At 48.6% G+C, this 22,478-nt stretch overlaps 1 protein-coding gene across 4 annotated transcripts; it reads right to left on the reverse strand.

Annotated features, from left to right (window-relative positions):
* Positions 1–1,922: 1,922 nt before the first annotated feature.
* C2CD2L (C2CD2 like) lies at positions 1,923–22,474 on the reverse strand. 4 transcript variants are annotated; one of them, XM_053997203.1, is made up of 14 exons: positions 21,989–22,474; positions 19,232–19,327; positions 18,738–18,857; positions 16,728–16,838; positions 15,764–15,877; positions 15,035–15,152; positions 14,740–14,863; positions 14,139–14,203; positions 13,411–13,538; positions 12,930–13,101; positions 11,466–11,567; positions 10,692–10,825; positions 9,916–10,198; positions 1,923–2,198 (listed from the first exon to the last, which is right to left on the reverse strand). In XM_053997203.1, exons 1-14 carry the CDS (start codon positions 22,472–22,474, stop codon positions 2,188–2,190), a joined length of 2,064 nt encoding a protein of 687 aa, XP_053853178.1. In that variant the 3' UTR covers positions 1,923–2,187. The 4 variants fall into 4 exon arrangements, with proteins under 4 accessions (XP_053853178.1, XP_053853180.1, XP_053853177.1 ...); XM_053997205.1 differs by lacking the exon at positions 1,923–2,198 and adding an exon at positions 2,889–8,539 and having other exon boundaries at positions 22,244–22,474; XM_053997202.1 differs by lacking the exon at positions 1,923–2,198 and adding an exon at positions 2,889–8,539.
* Positions 22,475–22,478: the final 4 nt, after the last annotated feature.

Consider the following 22,478-nt stretch of genomic DNA (forward strand, 5'->3'; position numbering starts at 1 on the left):
GGGACTGTCAGGGCAGCACAGGGTTGAGGTGGGGGCAGCTTAGGTCTGCGACACATCCTCGATCGTTCAGATTTTGGGACGCAGCCGGCCACTGAGGGCCTAACCCTAAACCCTAAACCCAAACCCTAACCCCTAACCCTACAAGATGGTGGCACCCCTGTGGTCACATGATGGGGAGTAAAATGGCAGCACCTGTGTGGTCATGTGACAGGGAGCAAGATGGTGGCGCCCATAGGGTCACGTGATGGGGAGCAAGGTGGCGGTGTCTACATGGTGGGGGTGATGTGGGTAGTGGGTATTGTAATGTGCCAGGTGGAGCACTAATTAGGGGTTGTATAGGTATATATAAAAAAGAAGAAAAACTATATGTCCGGTGCAGCAGTAGAAAGTTTCAGGCTCCCGGGGAGTAAATTCTTTTTTTTTTTTAATAATTATTTAAAGTTTGTTTTTTATTTTACTCCCAGGGAGCCTGAAAGTTTCTACTGCTGCTTTTTGAAAGCTAGAAAGGTAAACAAACTTAGAAATGAAAAGATGGAAAGAAAGAAAAAGACAGACTTAAGAGCCCACTTAAGAGGCCACTTAAGAGGCCACTTAAGAGGCCACTTAAGAGACCACTTAAGAGACCACTTAAGAGACGAAAAGAAATAGGAAAAGAATGGCAAAGAGTAAAAAATGAGAAGGGTTACAGTGAAAAAGAAAGAGGGTGAGAGTGAAAAAGAGGACAAAAGAATAGAGAAAAAAAAGAAGAGAAGCTGGAGAGAAAAAGAAATAAAGAGTAAAAGCATCAACTAGAGAGACAAATAAATAGTTAGAAATAGTGAAACACAGAAACAGAAGAAAAGACATACAGGGAAATAGAGAAGCAGAGAGAGAGAGAGTTAGAAACAGTGAGAAACAGAAACAAAGTTAGGGACGTACAGAAATGACGTGTCAGAAAGAAAACGAAGAGAAGAAGCAAAGGAAGAAATACAGTGGGGAAAAAAAAATGACTAAACCACACCAAAAAACAAAGGAGCCAAAGGGGGAGGGGGAGGGAGCGGGGGGCATCATTATAAGGGTTGATTCAACTTTACTGAATATTTTTTTTTTATTTACACTCCAGCAAAACACATGGAAACGATGTATACAAATGGGAACCCTACAAACTGACATCAGGAACCTGGGCTGGCCACTTTTCTTTCCCAAGGAAAAAGGCTGATCTTTGCCTCCAGGGGCCTGTGGCCCTGAAGTGGCCGGACACCTCCAAAAATCCAAACGATCGAAGATGTGTCGCAGACCCAAGCTGCCCCCACCTCAAATCTGTGCTGTCGTTAAACTCCAAAGGGAACCCTACAAACTGACATCAGGAACCTGGGCTGGCCACTTTTCTTTCCCAGGGAAAAGGGCCGATCTTTTTCTCCAGGGGCTTGGGCCCCGAGTGGCCGGCCGCCTCCAAAAAATCCGAACGATCGAGGATGTGTCGCAGACCCAAGCTGCCCCCACCTCAAACCTGTGCTGCCCTGACAGTCCCAAGGGAACCCTACAAACTGACATCAGGAACCTGGGCTGGCCACTTTTCTTTCCCAAGGAAAAAGGGCCGGTCTTTGTCTCCAGGGGCCTGTGGCCGTGAGTGGGTGGCCACCTCCAAAACATCCTAACAACTAAGGATTCCCCATTTCCCCTGGGGTGGTTTTTTTTGTTGTTGTTGTTGTTTTTGTTGGGGTTTTTTATGTTTGTGGTGTTTTGGTTTTTTTTTAATCTTTACTTTTTAATTTATAGATACAGAAATTCTATTTTCTTTTTTTAAATCTATATATTTAGAGTTTCTTATACTGCATCATCTGGTATATAATACAGTAGATACAGGGTTGTATTTAAAAATCAATTTTATTTAAAATTATTTCTTTAGTATTTTCATGTATATTTATATATATATATATACATATATATATATATAAAAATAAAGACAAGGAAAGCTACAGGTTTTTATATTTGTCAGTTTTGCATGGCAGCCATTTAAGGAAGTGATGCAAAGCTTCCAGCCACTAGAAAACTAGACACGCCTCTGTGAAAAACACGTGTTAAAGACGAAAGAAACCCAGGAACTTCCTCTTTCCTTCTGGCCTGGGAACAGATAACAAGGTGGGCCCGGGCCCCTGTCTCGAATGGGCCAGGCCCCAGCAGCTGCCAGGCAGGGAGCGGGAGAAACTACAAAAACCCTAATCAAAACAAAACCAAACCAAAACTATTAACATCTTACCACAAAATCCACTCCCTCCAACATAACTACCACACAAAATCATACAACTAAAACAAAAAACAACCCTACAACCCACGCAAAATAACCCTACAACTAAAATTAAACGCAAAAATAACCCAAAACGAGCCATGCAACTAATCCTAACACAACCCCAACCACAATTCCCAAGTAACCATCTACAAAGCTCAAAGAATTACCTCTTTCAATACTTCAATCCTCCCTCAAATAAAAAAAAAAAAAAAATCAAAATACAAATATATTTTAAAAAACCATAAAAACATCAAAGTCAACAAAAAAATTAAATCTAACAAACCAAACAAACCAAAACCACTACAATATTTTTTGAACAAACACACCCCTAAACTCCCAAGCATTTTTGGGCTGTAACCTCCCTTTTTTGGGAGGACCCCACCTAAACCCTCTCATACCCTACTCACCTTCTCCTCCACTGCAGGTATTTCTCCTATGTGCCAACCCAGAGTAAAGGAACCTCGATTTACCCCCTCATATTTAAATGTTTTGGGGTGTTACAGACGCTTGCATGGGTATACACAGTTTGCCATCATTTGAGTGGGAGAACTCGGGGGAGACAGGGACAGGGTTGGAGGGAAATTCACAGCACTACACCAGGTACAAAGTCAGACTCAGGTTTTGATTTTCATGTGGTTTAATAAATTAACAGATTCAGCGATTACACAGCAATAGAATTCTTCTTCAATATTTACAAAGGTGCAAGAACTTCATTTAGTCATATGTAGTTTTATTTTCATTATTAGCTACACAGTTCCAATTCTTTCCCACCTGAACAATGTGGGGTCAAAATAATCCACCCAAGCAGAAAGCATCAAAGTACAAAAGAGCACACACAAGGAGGGGTGTTAATTCAAATTCCATGTGGGTATTTGGTCCAGTACCTTACAAAGCTAGGAAAGGTGATGTGGAGCAGTCATGCCTGTAGAAGGAGCTGCAATATCACAAGCACACCTTTGCCAGAAGTTTGACCACCGCTGGGACTGTTACTCTACCCCGAGGCTCACCATGACCTTGCAGTAGGGGAGGTGGGATGGAGAGACCAATGCAAAAAGACCACAAATGACAACCCTCCAAACACTCAAGCATCTCCACAGCTACTCAGAAATTACTTCTCTGTAGGTTTAGCAAACAATGACCCAAGAGAAGCTACAGCATTGCTTGCTAAAGCCAAAATACGTTACAAAAACATTGCCGTACGTCCAGTTCTAGTCTAAAAATAGCACCTGCCTGTGGTTTGAAGAACTTTTCATTACATTCCCCTTCACTGAACTTGCTCCCCAACCAGGTAGTCTCCCCTCACTCTTCCCCATTTCAGTCAAAACCCCACCCTCAACTGCATAAGCTGCATGAGGGTGCTTGCAGGGGCAGGAATTGGACTTGCTTGCTCAGGTCTGCCCCCACAGAAGTCTGTGCAAGAAATGGATATGAATGCCACAGAAGCTGGTAGAGCCACTCTCCTGCCCCATCTGTCGGCACTGTTGTCCTCAGTCACTTGCACCGTCACCGGTATAGGCATTTGCAGAGTATGCTCTTATTATAAGCACGTGCAAATACACATCCATGCACCCAGTTCCTCTGGCCTCAGACATCCATGATGCTAAATCCTATGGCACCCTCAGAACACTGAGGTTTTGAGGTTCCCTTCATTTTTTCCTGTGTCTGTTTTCCACTGGCTCAAGAGGATATCTCTCATGGGCCAATACCAAGGACTTTGTGGATGACAGGACTCTTAAAGCCTTGCCTAAGCACAGGGAGAAGATGTATCCAGACAGAAATACACTTACAAGCATAGTTAGAGCTTTCAGGTAGCATAAATCTATTTTCTTCAGAAAAGTAAAAATACACAGGTAAATTCTAGTAAATCTGTTCAGCCAAAATAGGAAGCTAACAAACAAAACAAAACCCACAAACAAACAAGAAACCCCCAACAAACCAAAAAACCCTCCAAGCAAACCAAAACAAACAAAACCCCAAAATAATCTCAACAAAATGCCTACTTTGGCTTCATGTACAAGTCACTGTTCTGCTTGTGCAGCCAGTAGCAAAACACAGCATCTGGGAAGCAGGCCCTCATATGCAGGTTGAAGCCTCCATGCATTCAAGCCTACTGCTCTGCTGTTCCTCTTCCACCATATATTTGGTCAAGGACCAATTTCACAAGGTGCAAATAGCAAGCCTACCCTGAGACAACAATCTGCCAACTGCAGATCACTTGAGCTTAAAAATTTTGACAGTGGCCGGCGCCATTCATGGGGTTGCTATGTGGTCCCAAGCATTATGAAATGCCACAGAGCCAACAGCAGCACCGAGGCAAGGGCACAGGTATCTGGAAGAAGTTAAACAGGGAAAGTAGAGTTCAAATAGCATTTTTTCTGTCCTAAAGCCAGAAACACAAGTGGGGATTAAATACAAAAGAGATTTCTTAAAGCAGCCATTCTGTGGGGGGAAATTCCCGGGGACTTTGTCTTTGCAGCTTCTGGAGAACAAAACTCTGTGTGACTTTCCATCTGAAATTAGGATAGACAAATTGTTTCTCACACTAATAATCACACCTCCACCACGAGGCGAATTCATTACCATTCATGCCTTTGAGAAGCCAGGAAGAGCCACCTGTGCTCTCACAGTCAGGACCAACAAAACCAGCATCTACTGCCTGGGGGATGAAAACACCTCTGTGGGCCAGAAAGAAAGTCTTGTTCAGATAAGAGGAAAGATCAACACGTTTAATCAGGAGAGTATCAGAACCAAAAAATTTCCAATGCACACAGCAGACACATGCTCCGCTATCCCTCTGTTCCTCAAACAACAACCCTGAAAAACAGTCTGCACTTACAGAGAACATTCAAAAGAAGATAAAAGGTTACAATACCACTCCTATGCCATACAACTTTGAGAAGGAGCAAAATGTCAGAAAATACATCTCCTCTAGGAAACACAAGCAGATGTAGGACCCTACTATTTGAGGATGCGCTCTGCCAGCACTTGACAACATCCCTTTCCTTTGCAAGCTGTCTAACCAGACACTGATTTGCAGCACAATTTACTGCCAGTGGTAAAAAACCCTGCTAAAAATTCAAGGGAAGATATGCCCCTACTGGCATGCTTCCCATGTACCATTCACTTTGCCAAACACAGAGTGCAGATGTCTTCTGCCACATCAAGTTCAAAATCAAAAACCATACCTCCGCTGCAAGTCACTGGCAGGCATAGCCTGGAGCCAACAAACCAGGAACAAAACAGGAAAGCCACAGACATATGACAGGAACTGCCCATTTAGCACAGCTAGGAAGGGTCCCCAAGGCAAATGAGTAACTTGAACTTCTGTTTTACCCCCTTTCCTATCACCTCCTCCTACAAGCCAGACCAAAATAGGTGTGTTTGTCAGACAGAAACCTTGCCTTTTCTGCCTCTAGTCTACAGTGACAACACTGGCTAGCCCTCACAGTCCTCCTTGTGTACGTGAGCCTCAGATCCCTGATTCTGAAGAACAGTAATCCTCAGTGCTCACCTCCAGCCACTCCATACCAAGACAGCTCAAGGTCTCACAGTTTAAAGAAAAGAACACGGGACTATCAAATGAGACTCATGGCAGGTCCTTGATTAACCCACAACTGAAGAGCCACAGGCTCTTCCGCTCAAACCAGCATTTCTAGTGCAAGGCTTTGCAGTCTCCTGCCAGATAAGTGGTGCTGTCTGGGTTCAAATCTTCAAGGTTTAGTACCTTGAAATGGTGTTCAAATGAATAAATAAAATCCAAAAATGGAACATAAAGTACTGCCGTAGCTACAAGTCATAGAGGGGATGGTGCAACAGAGAGTACCAAATTGAAACCAAACTCCGAGACTTTGGGAACAAGGGTGTGTCACACCACATGCGACAGCACTGCACCGCACCAACCCAGCAAAAGAAGGCGACGTGAAACCAGTGGCTGGATTGTTATAGGCAAGCTACAGATGGCCAAGTTCTAATGGCACTGTAGTGCAAACCAGTCGCTCACATCAAGGAAAATTATTCTCAGTGAGAAACAGTGAGTTCTCTGACATCTGTAGTACATGGAAGTGCAAACAAAGCCACAGTGCCATGCGGACAAGGAACAAAAAAAAAAGGATAAAAGACACGAGAGAATTTGGGGACGACAAAGACTCCCAGACCAAAACACATGTAGAGGTTCCTGGTCAGCCAGCTGAACCAATATGATTTTTCAGATTCATGCATGCCCAATCATGTGAGGAATCAGCAGGAAAAACAGCCAAGAGTCCCTCCTGCTAGCACACACAGGCACTTTCAATTACAGCCCTTGGTAACTCTGGCCTTCCCCACCTGTACAAATTCGCAAGAAACAGCCACCTGTAAATCATTTTGCCGCAGCACACCGAACATGTTCTGGTCCTTGGAAATGGCACATGGCAGCAGTATCAGCAAGTCAAGGTTTGTCCTTCCAAGAAACACATTTTACCTGTGCCATCAAGAGAACTGCTTTTTCAGTTGGCAGCATCCTGTACAAGGAAGGGCAACAGACACCACCACAGGAGATACTCTGATGGAAGAGCAGAGCTAGAGAATCCAGTCAGGCCTGGGAAATAGCTCTTCTGTGAGGTTTTTCCTCCCCTCTGTCCCACCACCTTAACTCGACAACCCACAGGAGAGCAGGTGGTTTCACTCAAACCAGGCATGTTGACAGGGCGTGAGTGTTTCTCCGAAGAGCACTGTTATGTGATATCTGAAGGGAACTTCTGGGGATATTATAGATAAAATGTGTACGGGCCAGAAGACCGGACAACTGTTTCACTAGAAGGCCAGTCTCCTCCTGCACAGGGATTTTATTCTCCCCCGCATGTCCCTCTCTCTCTGCAAGTACCTGCTGCAGAAATGTCCTGTTTGAACAGGGGGACCATGTTTGCAAGAAGAAAGGAAATACCAAATACAATCCAGAAAGATTCCCTCTACTAAAGGAAACCCATCAGTGACAACATGTCAACTCTTGCCTCTTTCTGCCATGTGCCTTCAGGCTCCCCATTAGACTGCCCTTCACCACATTCCTTGCCTTATTCCTTGCCATCCATCCCCAGCATGGTGCCAGTCCTTGGCACGAGAACCATGACGGCATGAGACTGGACACTCGGCAGGTCTGGAAGACAGCTTGGTGGCCCTTTGGCAACATCCCTAACCACCCCCAGGAGTAAGGGATCTGCTCATACAACAGCTGGTGTGTGCATTCAGTACAGGCTCTTCCCTGTTCAAGAACACAGATGTGGAAGGAGCATTGCATCACAGGGTGGCTGCACAGGGTGGCAGAACCAACAGCTCTGACTGGGCATTCTTGCAAGGGCTCAGGCTTCTACGAAAACTTGTGCAGCGGTTAAAACTTCCTTCTTCTTAGAGACTTCTTCCTTCACCAACAGAGCACAGAAAACAGGGGTTCCTCAGAGCTGTTTGAACCAGAGACTGTTCCAATGGCAGAGCCAGCTGGAGGACCGCAACTCTGACAGCTGACAACCGTCTCCTGAGAGCTCACAGCCCAGGAACGCATCACCCTGCAGCGCACCTCAAGTGACAGCCTCTGCACTGAGCACAAGCAATAACAGCGTTTAGATCATCAGTGACGGCATCATTCTCTGTCACTAGAAGAGCTCAATGAGGCTACATCCCACACCTCTCAGCACTGTAGCTAACCCAGTAGTTTCTGGATTTTAACTCTGAAGGTTGCCACTTGAGAGACCTGCCCCCCGTTTCCATGAGGCAGAGAGATTACACAGAGAGTAATTTCTGCAGTTCCTGGAACCCCCAGGGGGATTAGCATGCCACCTGGATTTTCTGGGAGAGCACGGTGGGGTGCAACAAGCAGAAAAGGCTAAGCTAAGGCAGCCAAACAGCCTAAGTCCCAGGTTCGCCACCTCCACTCCCCAAACGGCATAAAGCACTGGGGTATCTTCCCTCAGCCAAGGTTGGAAAGAACTGGGCTGCAAGTCACAGATACCATGGAGTGGGAAGACAAGAGACTAGAAAACGATCTCTGAGAAATCTTTCCAATGGGCTTCTCCCTCCTTCAGTTCACACCAGCTGATGTGTTGTCACTACCTTTGGATTTGGATTTAGACTTGAAGGAGAAGCGTTTGATGAGGCGGTGAGAGAAGCTACCAGTTTTCTTTCTGGTGGTGGAGTGGGCAGTGACATTGGACAAGTCATCGTGTGACTGGCTCAGGCCTGCTTCCTTCTGCTTGCTCCTTCTCCGGAAGATGAGCTTGGTACCACTCCGAAGAAAGCTAACTGCAGAGACAGGAAGGAGACAGAAACCATGATAGCGTCCTGCACTGGCAAGTTTCAGGGACAGTAAGACACCCGGCCATTCTCGGATACGCAGCAGTCCTCTTCCGCACTGAGAGGCAGAAGTGCGCAGCAAGTCGGCTAATCCCAGCTTCCAAACACAAGGCAAAGTCTCAGTTTGTGACAGACTGCAAAGCCAACAAGCTGTCTCACTAAACATTCCGTCCCATCTCCCCTCTACATAAACTTCCTTTTACACAATATCCTCCTCTCAGTGGAAGCAATGCAGTATTTCAAATGAAAACCAATGCTCATATGAATGGAAAACAAGCGAGATCACCTGAACCTGAAGACCCTGAGAGGAACATACAAGACGGAAAAGGCTTCTCAGACCAGCCTGTCTCAAGGGCACAGGGATTAACTTTGTCACCTAGCGCCTGGAACAACCGCCCACGTTTTCATGATGTGCCCAGTCTGGAGGCAAATAATGCCAATGGCTCCTTATGACTCCCACAAGCAGGAAAAGATGGAGATGCCAATTGCTTTCACCCTCAAATGGATCAGAAAGACACATCCAAAACCTGCATGCCATATAACACTACAACAGCATTTCCTACAGAGGGGGTTTGCTTTCCATTTTCCCTCTCTTCCCCAGCCGCCAGGCCTCCGCAGCTCAAACCATACCTAGCTGTAACAGGGTACAACTCCCCAAAATTTGTCCCACTCTAATATTCGGAGTAATCAAGATTTTGATTTGCATTTGTTTATGTAAGTTGGTAGCAGAAAAATGCAAGGGGCACCATCCACTTGACAAATGTGTGGAAAGGCCAGGACAGCAGCTAGGTTGGGGCAGCCCACTCCATCATTTAAAAGAAGTGAGTTTGTGTGAACATCTTACATTACGACAGGTCAGAGGCACTAGCTGCTTCGATACTAACAGAGAAAGAAGGAGGGCAATCAAGGCCCATACAATCCATACTGCCAGGCAGCCTCCATGTCCACACCACAGGTGGCCAAATTCAGAGGATGAATCACTATTTACGGACATGCGCCTGATCTGTGGACCTGGAGATCGGGGAGAGATAAGGGGTTCTCTATAATACACAGGCTGCACAGGGTTCCTGTCTAAGAGAGCACAGAAACTTGAAAGGCTACAGGAATCAGACACCTACAAATGAAGGCCTTTCAAGTCACTCCAGTGGACAAATGACAAGACAAAGGCAGGCTCTTTCCAGCTCCATCAGAAGCTGCTCTTTGCTATGCTGAAAGGTGGCTGCAGACCCCATGCTTGGGTGGGGAACCTGGATGTCACTTTGTCCTCATGTACAGCCAATGTTATGGGCTCACGTTAGCTACCCTACCTAACAGTTCATCCTTACCTTTGTGATCTTTTAAGCTCCTCGTCTCAAGGGCTCCCGTGGAGCCTGTTTCAGACTCAACATCTTCCACGGATGGTCTTTCAGAGATGTCTGATCGCGTTGTCTCATCCAGCTCCTGACTGTCCCTTTGACCCAATGGCGACGCTTCCAGTGGCCGCGACAATTCGGTAAAATCATGCATCTGGTCAGCTGTGCTCTCTGCCTCAGAGTCCCCATACGCTGTGGCCTCCAGGGATGTAGCATAACCCAGAGAAAGTGCCATTTCGTCTTCAGCAATAGGTACCTGAAGGGGGGTTAGAGGGGCAGACAGACATGAACACAAGATCAAAAGAATTGCATTCATCTGCCTACTTCCATCTACAGCTACATATGGGTGGCCCAGTGCAGATTATCAGTGCTAGATGGCACCAATGGACAATTGTCACTCTTTGGCTGAAGTATACTGGAACATGGTCGATTACAAAGCATTCTGCTGCACATCCCTCACTCCCACAGCAAAGTTCAGGGAGAACTCCTTATATTCTCCACAAGGTTCAAAACCAGCTATGGCAGCCACATCCCTTTCTGCAGCTGCCCATTGTGAACTCCCACTGGCAGCTGCCCTGCAGACTGGCAAGGAACCTTTTAATGCTCACTGGGAAGCAGTGAAAGGCTTCTGATGAGCCAGTCATCCGTGCTGGAACCTTCCCACACCGGTCCCTGCAGGACACGTTAGTTTCACGCATCCCTAGAAACAACCTCCCAGACTGGAAATGCAGCTCCTAACTACCAGAGACCTTGGACACTCCTGAGATGATCAGTGTACTACGTTTCGTTGGTGTCTTCTTGGTGGTCTTGTTATTCGTCTCAGTTAGCTGCCTGATTGCCGTCTCAGCCACTGGATCCAAGCCATTGGGCAAATGGCTATCCCCTGAGCACAAGAAAAATACCAATGCTTGGAGAAGCAACCTTCAGCAGAGGCAAAAGGTCGCTCGCTGACCGCAATGCTTGCAATAGGCAACTTACATGCACACGAACGTACTTTCCCAACCCACAGTCTATGACAGACTTGTCCAAATAAACAAAATGAAGGAAGCTCTGTATAGGTAGCTCTTGGCTTTTTCAGGTACCTGAAAAGTTTCATTTCCCACCAGGCATATGATTAAAATACACCCCCCGCCCCCCCCCGCCCCAACAAAGATTTCCAAAGACTCCCAATCGTTTGCTTTGGCAGCAAACAGTCAAAACGGCTGCAGTGCTCTGTTCTAGACACAATCAGAGCCCCAAGTGCAGGGTGACCGAAGTTGTTTGGGTCCAGATAGCCTGGAAAGTTCTTGTCAAGCAAGGAAACACTCATAGTCACTGACTGGATAATCAAAGGGGAATATCTTTTACCTGCCCATGCACCATCACCACCAGCCTTTTGCCCTCACCTTCACTCAGGCACTTGGACATTCTCTGAAGCAGAGAATGCAAGCAAGTTCAGGGAACCGCACTCAGACTGCCACTTTCTAAAACGGGCTAAGGAACACAGTTACTTCAGTAAGAGCCTCAAATTTCCAAGCACTTACGGCTACTGCTGGGCAAGTGGCCGTAAGGACAGCCGGTCTCCAAGAGCACTGTTGTCTTCTTTTCAGTCACTTCCACTTTGGAAGGCGACCTCGATGGTGAATCTTCACAGCAAAAGAGACACCGAGATACCAGTAAATGGAGACGAAGCTTACACTACTACACTATCATAGTGTACCCCCCTACACGCAACCCCAAAAAGCCTCAAGCGAGCATTCGGAGAGCCGGCAAGGCAGCTCTGTAAGGCTTTGTGGCAACAAAGCAGTAAGAAGCCTACTGGGAAAAGAATCACTGAATGGTTTGGGTTGGAAGAGACCTTAAAGACCACTTAGTTCCAACCAGACTGCCATTAGACCAGGTTGCTCCAAGCCCCGTTCAGCCTGATCTTGAACACTTCCAGAGATGGGGCAGCTACAGCTTTCCTGGGCAACCTGTGACAGGAATTCAGCACCCTCAGAAGGAAAAATTTCTTCCTAATGGCTAATATAAATCTACCCTCCTTCAGCTTAGAACCATTCCCCCTTGCCTTATCACTGCACGCCCTTGTAAAAAAATCACTCTTTAGCCTTCCTGTAAGTCTCCTTTTAGGTACTGGAAGGTTGCTTGCTGTAATGTCTCCCCAGAGCCTTCTCTTCTTTGGCCTAAACAGCTCCAACTCTCTCAGCCTTTCTTCACAGGGAGGTGTTCCAGGTATGTGACCAACTTAGTGGTCCTCCTCTGGACTCACTCCAACAGGTCCATGTCTTTCATGTGTTGGGGGGCCGCAAGGCTGGACACAGTACTCAAGTCAGAGTCTCACAAGAGCAGAGCAGAGGGGGAGAATCACCTCTCTCGACCTGCTGGCCACGCTTCTTTTGATGCAGCCCTGGATATGGTTGCCTTTCTGGGCTGCAGTCCTGTGAAGCAGACGCACAGCAATACCTCGTTCACGTCATTTCCCAGCCCCACCTCTTGAAATACCCAGCACCACATTCACCAGGATGCCAGACCACAAGCAGCAACAACCCCTAGTAAGCCAGGTCAACATGCTTTTGGCTCCACAATCAGTATGTTCAGCGTAACTTCTTTAGCAGTGAAGAAAATAGAGAAAGCATGGCTAAACACTTAGCCTGACATCACGCAGAGGTTATGTGGCAGCATGTGCATTAGACCTCCCACCACCAAAAGGGTGTCCGAAAGGCTCATCCTTTCCTCACCTCCCCCAGACACAGAACTGCAATTCTCTCCCCTAGGGCTACAAAAGAGTTTCCAGCCAGCCACGAAGATGCTAGGGGAACAGCAAGGATGCCCATGTTCTGACCCACACACCAAAAGCAATACGTAAAGCATGAGCCTGCAAAATAACCAGGTGTGATGGCTAAACGGTTTTGCTACTGCCTTCATGAGCAGCCATGGGAATATCACAGCTAAGTCAGTGCTGCCGTAGTAGCCACCTGAACAATACACCTGCTGCTGCGCAGCCTCACCCAGTTTGCAGTCTGCCTTGGGCCGGGACTGAATCGTGGTGACAGTAGTCACAATGGTGCCGTCGGGCATGATGGTCCGGTCCATCTCCACCTTCTTAGTGGGAGTGATGCTGGTTCGCAGAGATGTGGCATGCGGAGCATTCAAAGATGCGGGAGACTCCTGGAACAGCAGCTATAAACAGTAAAGCACTGATCAGAGAGGCACTCTTCTTCCCAGATGGAAAGGCAGGCATGTTTGCGCAACAAAAGCTACAGCTCTGGGCACCAAGGAGCCATCCCCAGTACAGTATCCGTTCAACAGTGGGAGGCTCAGGGACCAAGGGTCAGGTGACATCCACCTCTCCATGGCACAAGGGTCTGCTAGCCCTCTGTGCTAAGCTCAGGTCCAAACACGCATGTGTTTGCATGTGAGCTAGAGGCTCACATTATGAGCTCTTCCAGAGCATGCATGGGTGCAGAGCTTGTGGGGTCATGAGCTCACCTCCAATGTAATGGTAGCTTCAGCTGTCAGTGACTGTCCAGCTCCCGGGGCCAGGGAGCAGACCTGTCTCCCAGAGGGCTGCTTGCCCAAAGAATCTATCAGAAGTGTGGCATATGCCAGCAGCACATCTGCAAGAAGGAAGAGCAAAAATGAAACACTTCACGTGACCTCAGCACCTCAGACATCTCTAAGGTAATCCTTGCTTTAGGGAAGCAGCACAATGGGCAAACACAGCAAATCACCACAACTCCACTAACTCCCAGGTTCAAGAGGGAGAAGGGGCAAGCAGTACTCCTCTGCTCCTCTTTAACAATTCAGGAATCAACTCCCTTTAAAAGGTGATCACTGTGTGGCCTCCATCAAAAATAGATGCCGTAGTTAGTCCCCAGCTGAGTACAAAAAAAAAAAACAGTTAAGAGCCTTATGCAAAGCTCTCCTAATACAGGAGGCAAAATCCTGCATGCTTCTCCCTGCTTCAGAATGCAGACAGGCAGGCCACAGGAGCCTGCCAATTCAAGGTCAGACCCAGACCGTTTCGGCAAGAAGAACAGAACGAGTTACTTCACAGAGTCACAGAAGCTCACATAAAGTTAAATATGAAAAATCCTCTGCAGAAGTCATCACACGCTGTACCAACAGAGAACCAGAGTGAGCTTAAAGCACAGTGAGTCCCTTAGGCATTTTTGCCTCCCAGTCTTAAAACCCATGTTATGGGTGTTTGTACTCACTTCCCCCTCTGTCGCTGCTCCCCAGCACCTGTAGTTTAAGTTCTTTGCTTCTGGGTCCCAACTCCCTGTTGAAACCAAAGACAGGCTGGTGTTATGCAATCTTTTTCTAAGTGGCCATGGAGCAAACAATCTCATTCTGTATCTCCCCTCCCTCAAACCTCACATGCCTCATCACCCTCTCCAAAGCTTCAGTAGCCTGCACTACCGTGGAGGACATGACTAGAGCACCAAGCTACACAAATGAGAACTCTGGTTTGTGAACCCTGCAGAGCTGCGTAGGCTGACAGTGGAAGTTGAGAGGGCAATCCCTCTGGAAGGCTGTTTATGCTACAGCCCTATAGCACCTGCTGCGCCTACAATCAGCATTTCTGCCCACCCAGTTAAAACACAGAGTGTCCAGAGAAGCAAGAAATATGTACGCAAGCTGGGGCCAAATGCCGGAATCAGTGGTCCAGCACAGGGGCAGCATAAAGAGACGTTGCCCTGTGGCGCAGACTTTACCTCTGCACCATGCACATCACTTACTGCAGCATGGTAATGATGCCCAGAGACGTGCCGGTCTACCTACACTGTGCCAGCCAGAAGGAGAGCAGACACTTACAGAAAGAACTCGTCATTCCACTCCATCTCTCCTGCAGCACCTAAACTGCCTCCTATCATTGGCCTTGTCCACTTCTGCTGCGGGGGGCTGTCTAGCTCTGCCATGCAGCGTATCTCCCCACCTCCTGCAAGAGAGACAGTGGGCACATGTGCACTCGTCAACAAGAGGCAGTGGTTCGTCAAGCACATGAGGGGCGTCCCCTCTTTTCCATTCAAACCCACCCAAAACATCCACTCGCTCCAATCTCGCCACCTGCACACTTGCCCCTGTGGATTAGCAATGTTTTCACGCTTACCTCCCTTCCCCTGGCAGCCCAAGTTCAGCACTCGAAGATTCCGGAGCAACAGCTTAGAACCCAGAGGGGCTGCTGCTACTCCGGATGGGGACTCTCGAGTCAACTTATTGCTGGGTACCTGAGGAATGACGAGAGCGAGACCAATACCTTTATCGTTCACTCGCCACCAGACAGCAGCAAGACGCATTGTCCTTGTAGCTATTAAGTAGCTCTTCACACCAACATGGGAATACCCGCAAAGCCATCAAGAGATGCTGCAGGTTTCCAAGCCTATTGACCTCCAGTGGGCCCTTGTGTTATTTCAGATGGGAAGTTTAAGGCAGACGGAGAAGGAGACGGGCAAGAACAAGCTTGCTGGCTATGAGACAGTCAACTACATGGGCCATTCTGTGTCTGCAAAGGCTGCCTTGGACAGAGCCTTGGTGTTCAGAGCAAGGGCGACTGCCAAAAGAGAGATGTACTTCAGGCAGTCCAGCTCCACAAGTAGATGACCAACAATCAGCATTCAAGAAAAAAGAGTATTTGGGAAGGAGTTGCCCTTGGGATCAATTTCTAATTATCTCTATGCACCACGTCGCAGTACCCAAACTCCTGTGACAGTGCAGGCCAGGATTCGGCTGTCGCCCAGAAGTGAAACTCAAGCCTTGGATTCCTGCCTGAGCCTCAGCCCTCAGAAGTGTCTTGGGGCCTGTGTTGAGGCACAAGAATGACACAAGAAGAGTGACTTACCGTACTGGCTCCAGCGGTACAGGCCATCAAATTCACCATCATGGCTGGCTTCGTGCTGACAATGGTATCCTCGATCAGATCCTTTATAGTGGACAGATCTGCTCTCCCTTCATCCTTCTCTCCGTAAACCAAGGGGAAATGCAGGAATGTCATAAAAAACCGGACACATTTACGGCTCCATCTGCCTCTCAAGCCTCTAATATGCTACACGGTCATTCTCCCAGTAATAACCTCCCAAATACTCTTCCCATATTCCATGCTCGCCCTCCTCAGAGCTTAAAGCTTCTATGTAGCAGCTGCAGGCAAATACAAGATTTCTAAATGAGACAAACTAAGCATCTACTTCTGTAGTTTATCTGGTGTAAATTTTTACAATACAGATTTTATAGTTTGTCACATGCTCACCACCTCAGGAGGTGGTGCCACCACTCTTTTGGGAAAACAGCCAAATTCCTATAACTACTCAGGATACAGTAACAAAGGTGTCAATGAAACAACAGATCAACCAACCCATTTGGATCACGGAAGTGCAAATACACCCACATTCTGTTTATTAAACCTCTAACCCAGGGATTCCCCACATTAATCTCTTAAATCTTAATGAATCCCTTCAAAAACCCAACCAAACTTAACCAACAACAACAAACAACAAACACCACCTCACACAAAGAAAGCGGCAACCCAGCTCATTTTGCAGCTCTATCTCTCACAACAGCAGGAGGAACCTACATAGACTGAAAAGCCTTCAACAGATACTGGTGCCACTTCAGCCCTCTTGAGGACGCTGCTTTGACACAGCTGAGCTAGTACCAATTCCAGGATGAAAGAATCCCCTCCACTGCCCTGAAGGGCCATGGCAGTGAGTTGCCAACCCTTCTCCTCCATAGCAGCCTGCCTTCTAGCTGTTTCTGCTCCTTCCTCCCTTCCTCTGCTCACAGTCAGCCTCCCATTGTTAGCCACTCACCTCAGGAAGACCAAGTCGTGGAAGAACAAAAAGGTCCAACTCTGGTCTGTCTTTGAATGTCCATGACACCAGGAGACCCTCATTCTGCATCTCCTCCAAGTGGATCTCCACCTGGCCCAGAATAAATATCCATAGTCGGAAACAGTTTCTGCTTACATTAGCTGATTTTTGCCCCACTCCAAATTCAGCAACTGAAAGGCCCTCACACCAGCGCAACGGTAAAAAACAGAACATAAGAACGCAAGTGCTCCCAGGCCTACAGGATGAAGCAGCTGCAGAAGCTCCATAGCAAGATCTGGCTTCCTCACTGCAGTTGGATGCCCAGGCACCACCAGAGGGAAAAATGATCCATCTTTTCTTTTATTGAAGAAAAAGCCTGCAGAGTACAATCCAAAAGTGCCCAACTGGGCACCAATACGTAGGATATTTACGGAGTTACATCACTTAGGCATTGCTAAATGTAAGCACAACCATTTATAAGTTAACAATGCATCTCTAGATGATCCTCAGGTTGAAGACCTGGGTCACCAACAGTCTGCAACAACAAACCAAACTATACACCATCCTGTAGTTTAGCTGAAGTTAAAAAGTTGCACGCCCACGTACCCATAAAAGCATCATTAATGTGACAGACAGAGGCAGAACCACACAGGAATGGAATGGAACTGACCTGAGAGCTCTAGTAAAAACTAGGTAATGAAATTCAATATAGTTCTCAATTGCCAGGTTGACATTTACTGACAACACAGAAGGTCACTGGACAAAAGCCAACAGATATGAGACACAGTGGCCATGTAAGTAACCAACAAGAGGTGTGCAGAATAGACAGGGCACAGGGCACAATTGGAAACACAGTACTTGAAGTATTCAAAAACACAGGCAGGCATGTGGTAATCTAAACTGCATTTCATAAAGCAGCAGCAGCAAGACCTCAATGAGAATACTACATGCAACTCCTTACACAAACAATCAACCCAAAACTTCACCAGGTGCAGACAAGGAGACCTAGAAAATGACAGTGAGTAGGGGAGCAATTAGATGAGATGTGAAAAAGGGGACCTTTCAGAAATGAAAACTAACTGCCACTGCTGCCCATAACTAGACTGGCGGCAGGCACACTATGTGCTAAAGAGGGAGAGGAGCTCTCTGGAGCTCTGGATCTCTGGAGGAGATGACCACAGAAAAGAGGTACAAAATCAAACTGGAATGACCTGATAAAAGTAGGCTGAAATTTGTAATAAAGCTTCTGAGAGCAAAAGGGTTCCAGAACAAGCATCAAACTGCCTCCGACAGCATGGGATTGGCTTCTGCTACCACTGAGTTACTTCTAATTTTGCCATGTCTATTTTTTTCTTTTTTTTTTGGTGCACATATGAGCATACTGCCTCCAAGCAAGATACCATCTCCAGCGTCATGTCCTTCAACATGATGGAAACAAAACTGCATTTGAAAGAATCAAATCCAGCCAGAAGGTTAAGTATGGAGCTACCACCCATTGTGATTTCAGAGCTTCTTTGCTGGAATAAGCATCTCCGATATCCAACAAACAGAAAAAGCTGCATCGTGAACGTAATGAGAGAAACTGACAAGGAAACTACTCCTCACCATAGATTTCTTTTTTTCACCCACTACCAGGACACCATACTTTTACATATCCATAGGACATATCTTTCCCCTTCCACTATGCCACGAGGGGAATTCAATTCTCTGAACTTCTCACTTCTTAAATATCCACTTGAAAGCAGTGTATAGAATGCTGCCATATCTCAAAACTCTCTGGAATTTCTTACAGCTATGTTTCATAGCCAAAATCTGCAGATGAAGACTTGGAAAACAAGACTCGGCATGCAGATGGGGAATATTTGCTACCTCACCAAATGTTAGTGACAGCACACCGCTTCTTCCAGCCCAACCAGGCCTTTATTTGCACTGAATTAGGTCCTCCTTCCTCGATCAGTGTGGGACTAGATGGAGGAGTAAGGTTGATGTTTAACTTCTTGTAATCCTTACCTGAGCCTGCAGCACAGCCAAAGTGACATGATACGTGTCCACAGAAACAGCAACTGGGGACTGCTGAGTAACAGAGACAGGGAATTTCACAGCTTCAGCTGACAGATGGCAGCACAGCACCTAAAAAGAAAAGGAAAATATGAGTTTATATCCCGGCAAGAGGCAGCTGTGTTATTCTCACCAAGTTCCACGCTGCAAACCTGCCACTTCAGACCCTGTGCTGTGACAAGAGCTCTCTTCTGCTCTCCACAGTAGAACCCTGATGTTTGGGTTCAGCCTTCATACACCCCGGCTCCACCGACACATCTTCCCTCACAGAGCTTACCAACGCACAGTTCCAGAGCCTCCAAACAGCAGAGAGGCCTCCAAACTCCTCCAAAAAGACCTCACCCAAAACCTCCCTGGTTCCACCATCGCCATCAGAAAGGCTTCAGCAGTCTCTGTAGAACACACCATTACACCAAACTGTACAGTTCAGAACACCAAAGCCTTACCATGCTGTGGTCCGACTGTCCCTTGCATGTCACACAACTTATATTTGCAGCTTGTGGTAACTGAGGACCCTCTTCAAATGTGATCTGCACTGAACTCTGCAAAGAGGAAACTCTGTTAGTTCCCAGAAGTCAGAGTCACCCTGATAGCTCCAAAGAGGATGAATGATGTGAGGTCCCAGAGACACTCCAGCCTGTTTTCACAAATCCAGTCAGCACTAAGAACTATTGCACCCTGTAATTCTACCCACCTCGGCTTGTCTATACAGAGAAAGGAAACAAGGTGTCCAGTTAAAGCTTGAATTCACAGACATAAGCACCTCCAGGAAAGTCCAAATCTCATCCAGAATCTCACATAAGACAAAGTCCTCCAGGACAACTCCCAGACCCTGCTTCAGAGAACAGCTTTTAGACCCAACAACTCACTGAGGCAATGCTGCCTTCTGAGCAGACATGCTCCTGACAAGGAGCAGCTGCAGCAGAAACTGAAGTGTGGCCTTCCAGGGGCCTCCATGCCAATTCAGCCACTGGCTAACCTTCCCTTTACAGGAGTCCTAAATTCTGGAACTTATACTTTCAGGGATAATTTTGTGATAATCTGAGTAATTCAACACGGCATATCACATATGGGAAACCGGTGACACTTTGACACGATGACTATTGCATTGTGATAACAGGGGCATGGAAGCAGAGGGTGAGTTTCTACAGGGGAAGCGGGGGAGCACTAAGCCCAGTGGGGGAAGGCACTTCACATTGAATCCAGCCTAGAATTTGTCACTTTGTCAGAAAGGGAGATACTTTTCCTATCTTGCTGGAAATCTCAAACCCAAGTCTGCATCACATTCTTCAATACTTTAACTGCTTTTTCTTCAAATATGTGAGCTTCCTGCTAATCTTTTCTAGCTCTTGATTTCCCTATACAATTTAACAGAAAGGCAACCCCTTCCCACTCACGCGACAGAAAAAAAAAAAAAAAAAAAAAAAAAAAAAAGAGAGATTGCAGTAGACTTTGGACTGCTTTGGACCGCAGTTTCTGTGCGCATTAAGTCCCTGCCTTGCAGGCAACACAAACTATAATGGAATTATTTCCATATGGAATCATCAAGGCATACTCTCCTTCGTGAACTTCAAAACTGCAGATAATACAATGGTAATACTGGGAGACTAAAGAAAATCAATACCAGAGAATTTCGAAGAGATTGCCGTGGAAACATCAGAGTGACAGCAGTATTGGCCCAACCCGCGTTAAACGACGCGTGGTAACCCACTGCGCCCTTTCCGCGCTCGCACACCGCAGCGTGCTCCCACGCAGGCCGAACCGAGCCGTGCGCAAGGTGCCTAACCGCTCCTCCGGCCGGAGCGCCATGCGGAGAAGGGCTGTCCCGGCACCCGCGAACAAAGAGCAGGCGGGTCGGCCCGCCTCACCTCGCTGCCGCTCCCCGCGCTCCCCCGCTCGTGCCCTGCCGTACCCCGTGCCGGCGCGCCTGGCTGTTGAGAGCTCGCACCCAAGCTCGCTGCCACTGTTCCCGTAGGGACCTGAGGGCGAGGAGGGCCGCGAGCAGCGCCCGGGCCCCGGCCTCCTCCCCCGCCGCTCCGCGACGCCGTAGCGCTCGCAGGGCCGTGGACCGCCAGTACTGCAGCAGCCAGGCCGCCACGGTGAGCAGCGAGGCGGCGAAGAGCAGCACCAGCGCGGCCCAGCCCAGGTCCGGCCCCATGGCACAGAGCGCGGCGCTCACGGCGGCGCGGCGGGCATGGCGGGCGGGCCGCGGCGCTGCCCCGCTCGCGGCACCGGGTGCACGTGGCCCCGCCGCAGCCCCGCGGCACCGCACGCGCACCCGCCACCGCCTCTCTCCTTCCGGCGCGGCGGTGCGCGCGCGCCCCCCGCGGCCCGGCGGCGCCGCCCGAGTCGCGGCGCAGCCCCCGCCCGCCGCTCCGCCCCGTGCCTGCGGGCGGGCTGTGGCACCCGCTGTGAACGGCCAGGAGACCTCACGGCTGCTGCCGCGAGCCTTCTCTTCCGGGAGACTGAAACAGCACAGCAGCGATCTGAAAGCCCAGGTCCCCACCGGCTTTCCGACCTTCGATTAACGACGCTTTTCTCCTTCACGTCACGCTCTTTTCTGCTGGGAGTCACTACCCCGTTCCCACCAGGCACGCAGGACACAGCAGCAAGGCAGAACCTTTCCGTTCGTCTGCTCCCGATTGTGCCAGTCTCGCCGTGGAGGGCAAGTGACACGAGTTTTGATCACCTCCCGACAGTCACAACCCAAAGTAGCAGCGGCCTCTGGCCAGACATGCTCCCCTGCGCCTCTGTGCTGTGCTTTCCTCTCCGGCAGTACCCATGTGCCCGCCTCAAAGTTGATTTAAGGTTTACAAAATCACTTTTGCATATGTGCAATAGACAGCAGAGCAGAAGTGGCATCTCAACGCAGCAGCAGCTCCTTAGGTGGCCATAAAGCCAACAGAAAAATCAGATAAAGCCATCAGAAACTATTTCAGATTGCCATACAGGTGCAGGGCACGTAATAGTTCTTCCTGCGGCTACCGGACTTTCTGCTGCGTCTCCCCCTCGGCTCACCGACTCCCGCCTGAATGAACAGAACAGTGAATGGACATTGAGCCTATCCTGCCTTCCCCTCCCCACCCCCCAAAAATGCCCCGAGGGCGCAACAGCAGTTACAGATTCCCTGACAATCAAAAATCTCCAGTAAGGTATTTTACTGAATTTTCCCGATATCTGAGGAAACACGTGAGGAAACGAACCCGACGGCCTCTCACTTTTCCGCTCTCGCGCATTCTGCGCCTCGGTAACATGGCTCGCCGCCCCGCCGGCCGGCGGTGACTGCGCTGGCCGGGGCTCGCCCGCAGCCGCCCGGCAGCGCGGCTCCCCAGAGCTGGGCAGAAGGCGGTTCCGGCCGGGAAGCGGCGGAGCCGCCCCTCACTCAGCGCTGCCGCGGACCCGGCCGCCCACCCTCCGCTGGGGCTCACCCGCTCTCCGTATGGCAGGAAGTGACGTACCTGTGAAACGGAGGGGCCAAGGTGGCCATGGCTGTTGCGGGCACTGCGGGGTGGAGCCCGTGGCTGGGCCGTCCCCGGGCGAGTGCTGCTCGCGGCGCAGAGTTTTGGAGGAACCTCGCGGAGGAGGAGTAGCACCGGGGACAGGCCCCGCCACACGGCCTCAGCGCAGCTGAAACCGCTACCGATCCCGGCCGTCGTACGAGCAGAGCTCTGTGCCGGCAGGAAGCTCATGCCA

Source organism: Vidua macroura, chromosome 22, assembly GCF_024509145.1.
Source record: "Vidua macroura isolate BioBank_ID:100142 chromosome 22, ASM2450914v1, whole genome shotgun sequence".
Taxonomy (NCBI): Eukaryota; Metazoa; Chordata; class Aves; order Passeriformes; family Viduidae; genus Vidua; species Vidua macroura.

Bases quoted from the DNA above. Each gene is read 5' to 3' on its own strand.
- C2CD2L (XM_053997202.1), bottom strand. From the start codon at position 22,474: ATGAGCTTCCTGCCGGCACAGAGCTCTGCTCGTACGACGGCCGGGATC. The intron at 18,858-19,231 runs GTAAGGCTTTGG...TTTTCTTTTTAG, and splicing joins GACAGTCGGACCACAGCATG to GTGCTGTGCTGCCATCTGTC. The intron at 13,539-14,138 runs GTGAGTACAAAC...TCCTTCTTGCAG, and splicing joins GAGCAGCGACAGAGGGGGAA to ATGTGCTGCTGGCATATGCC.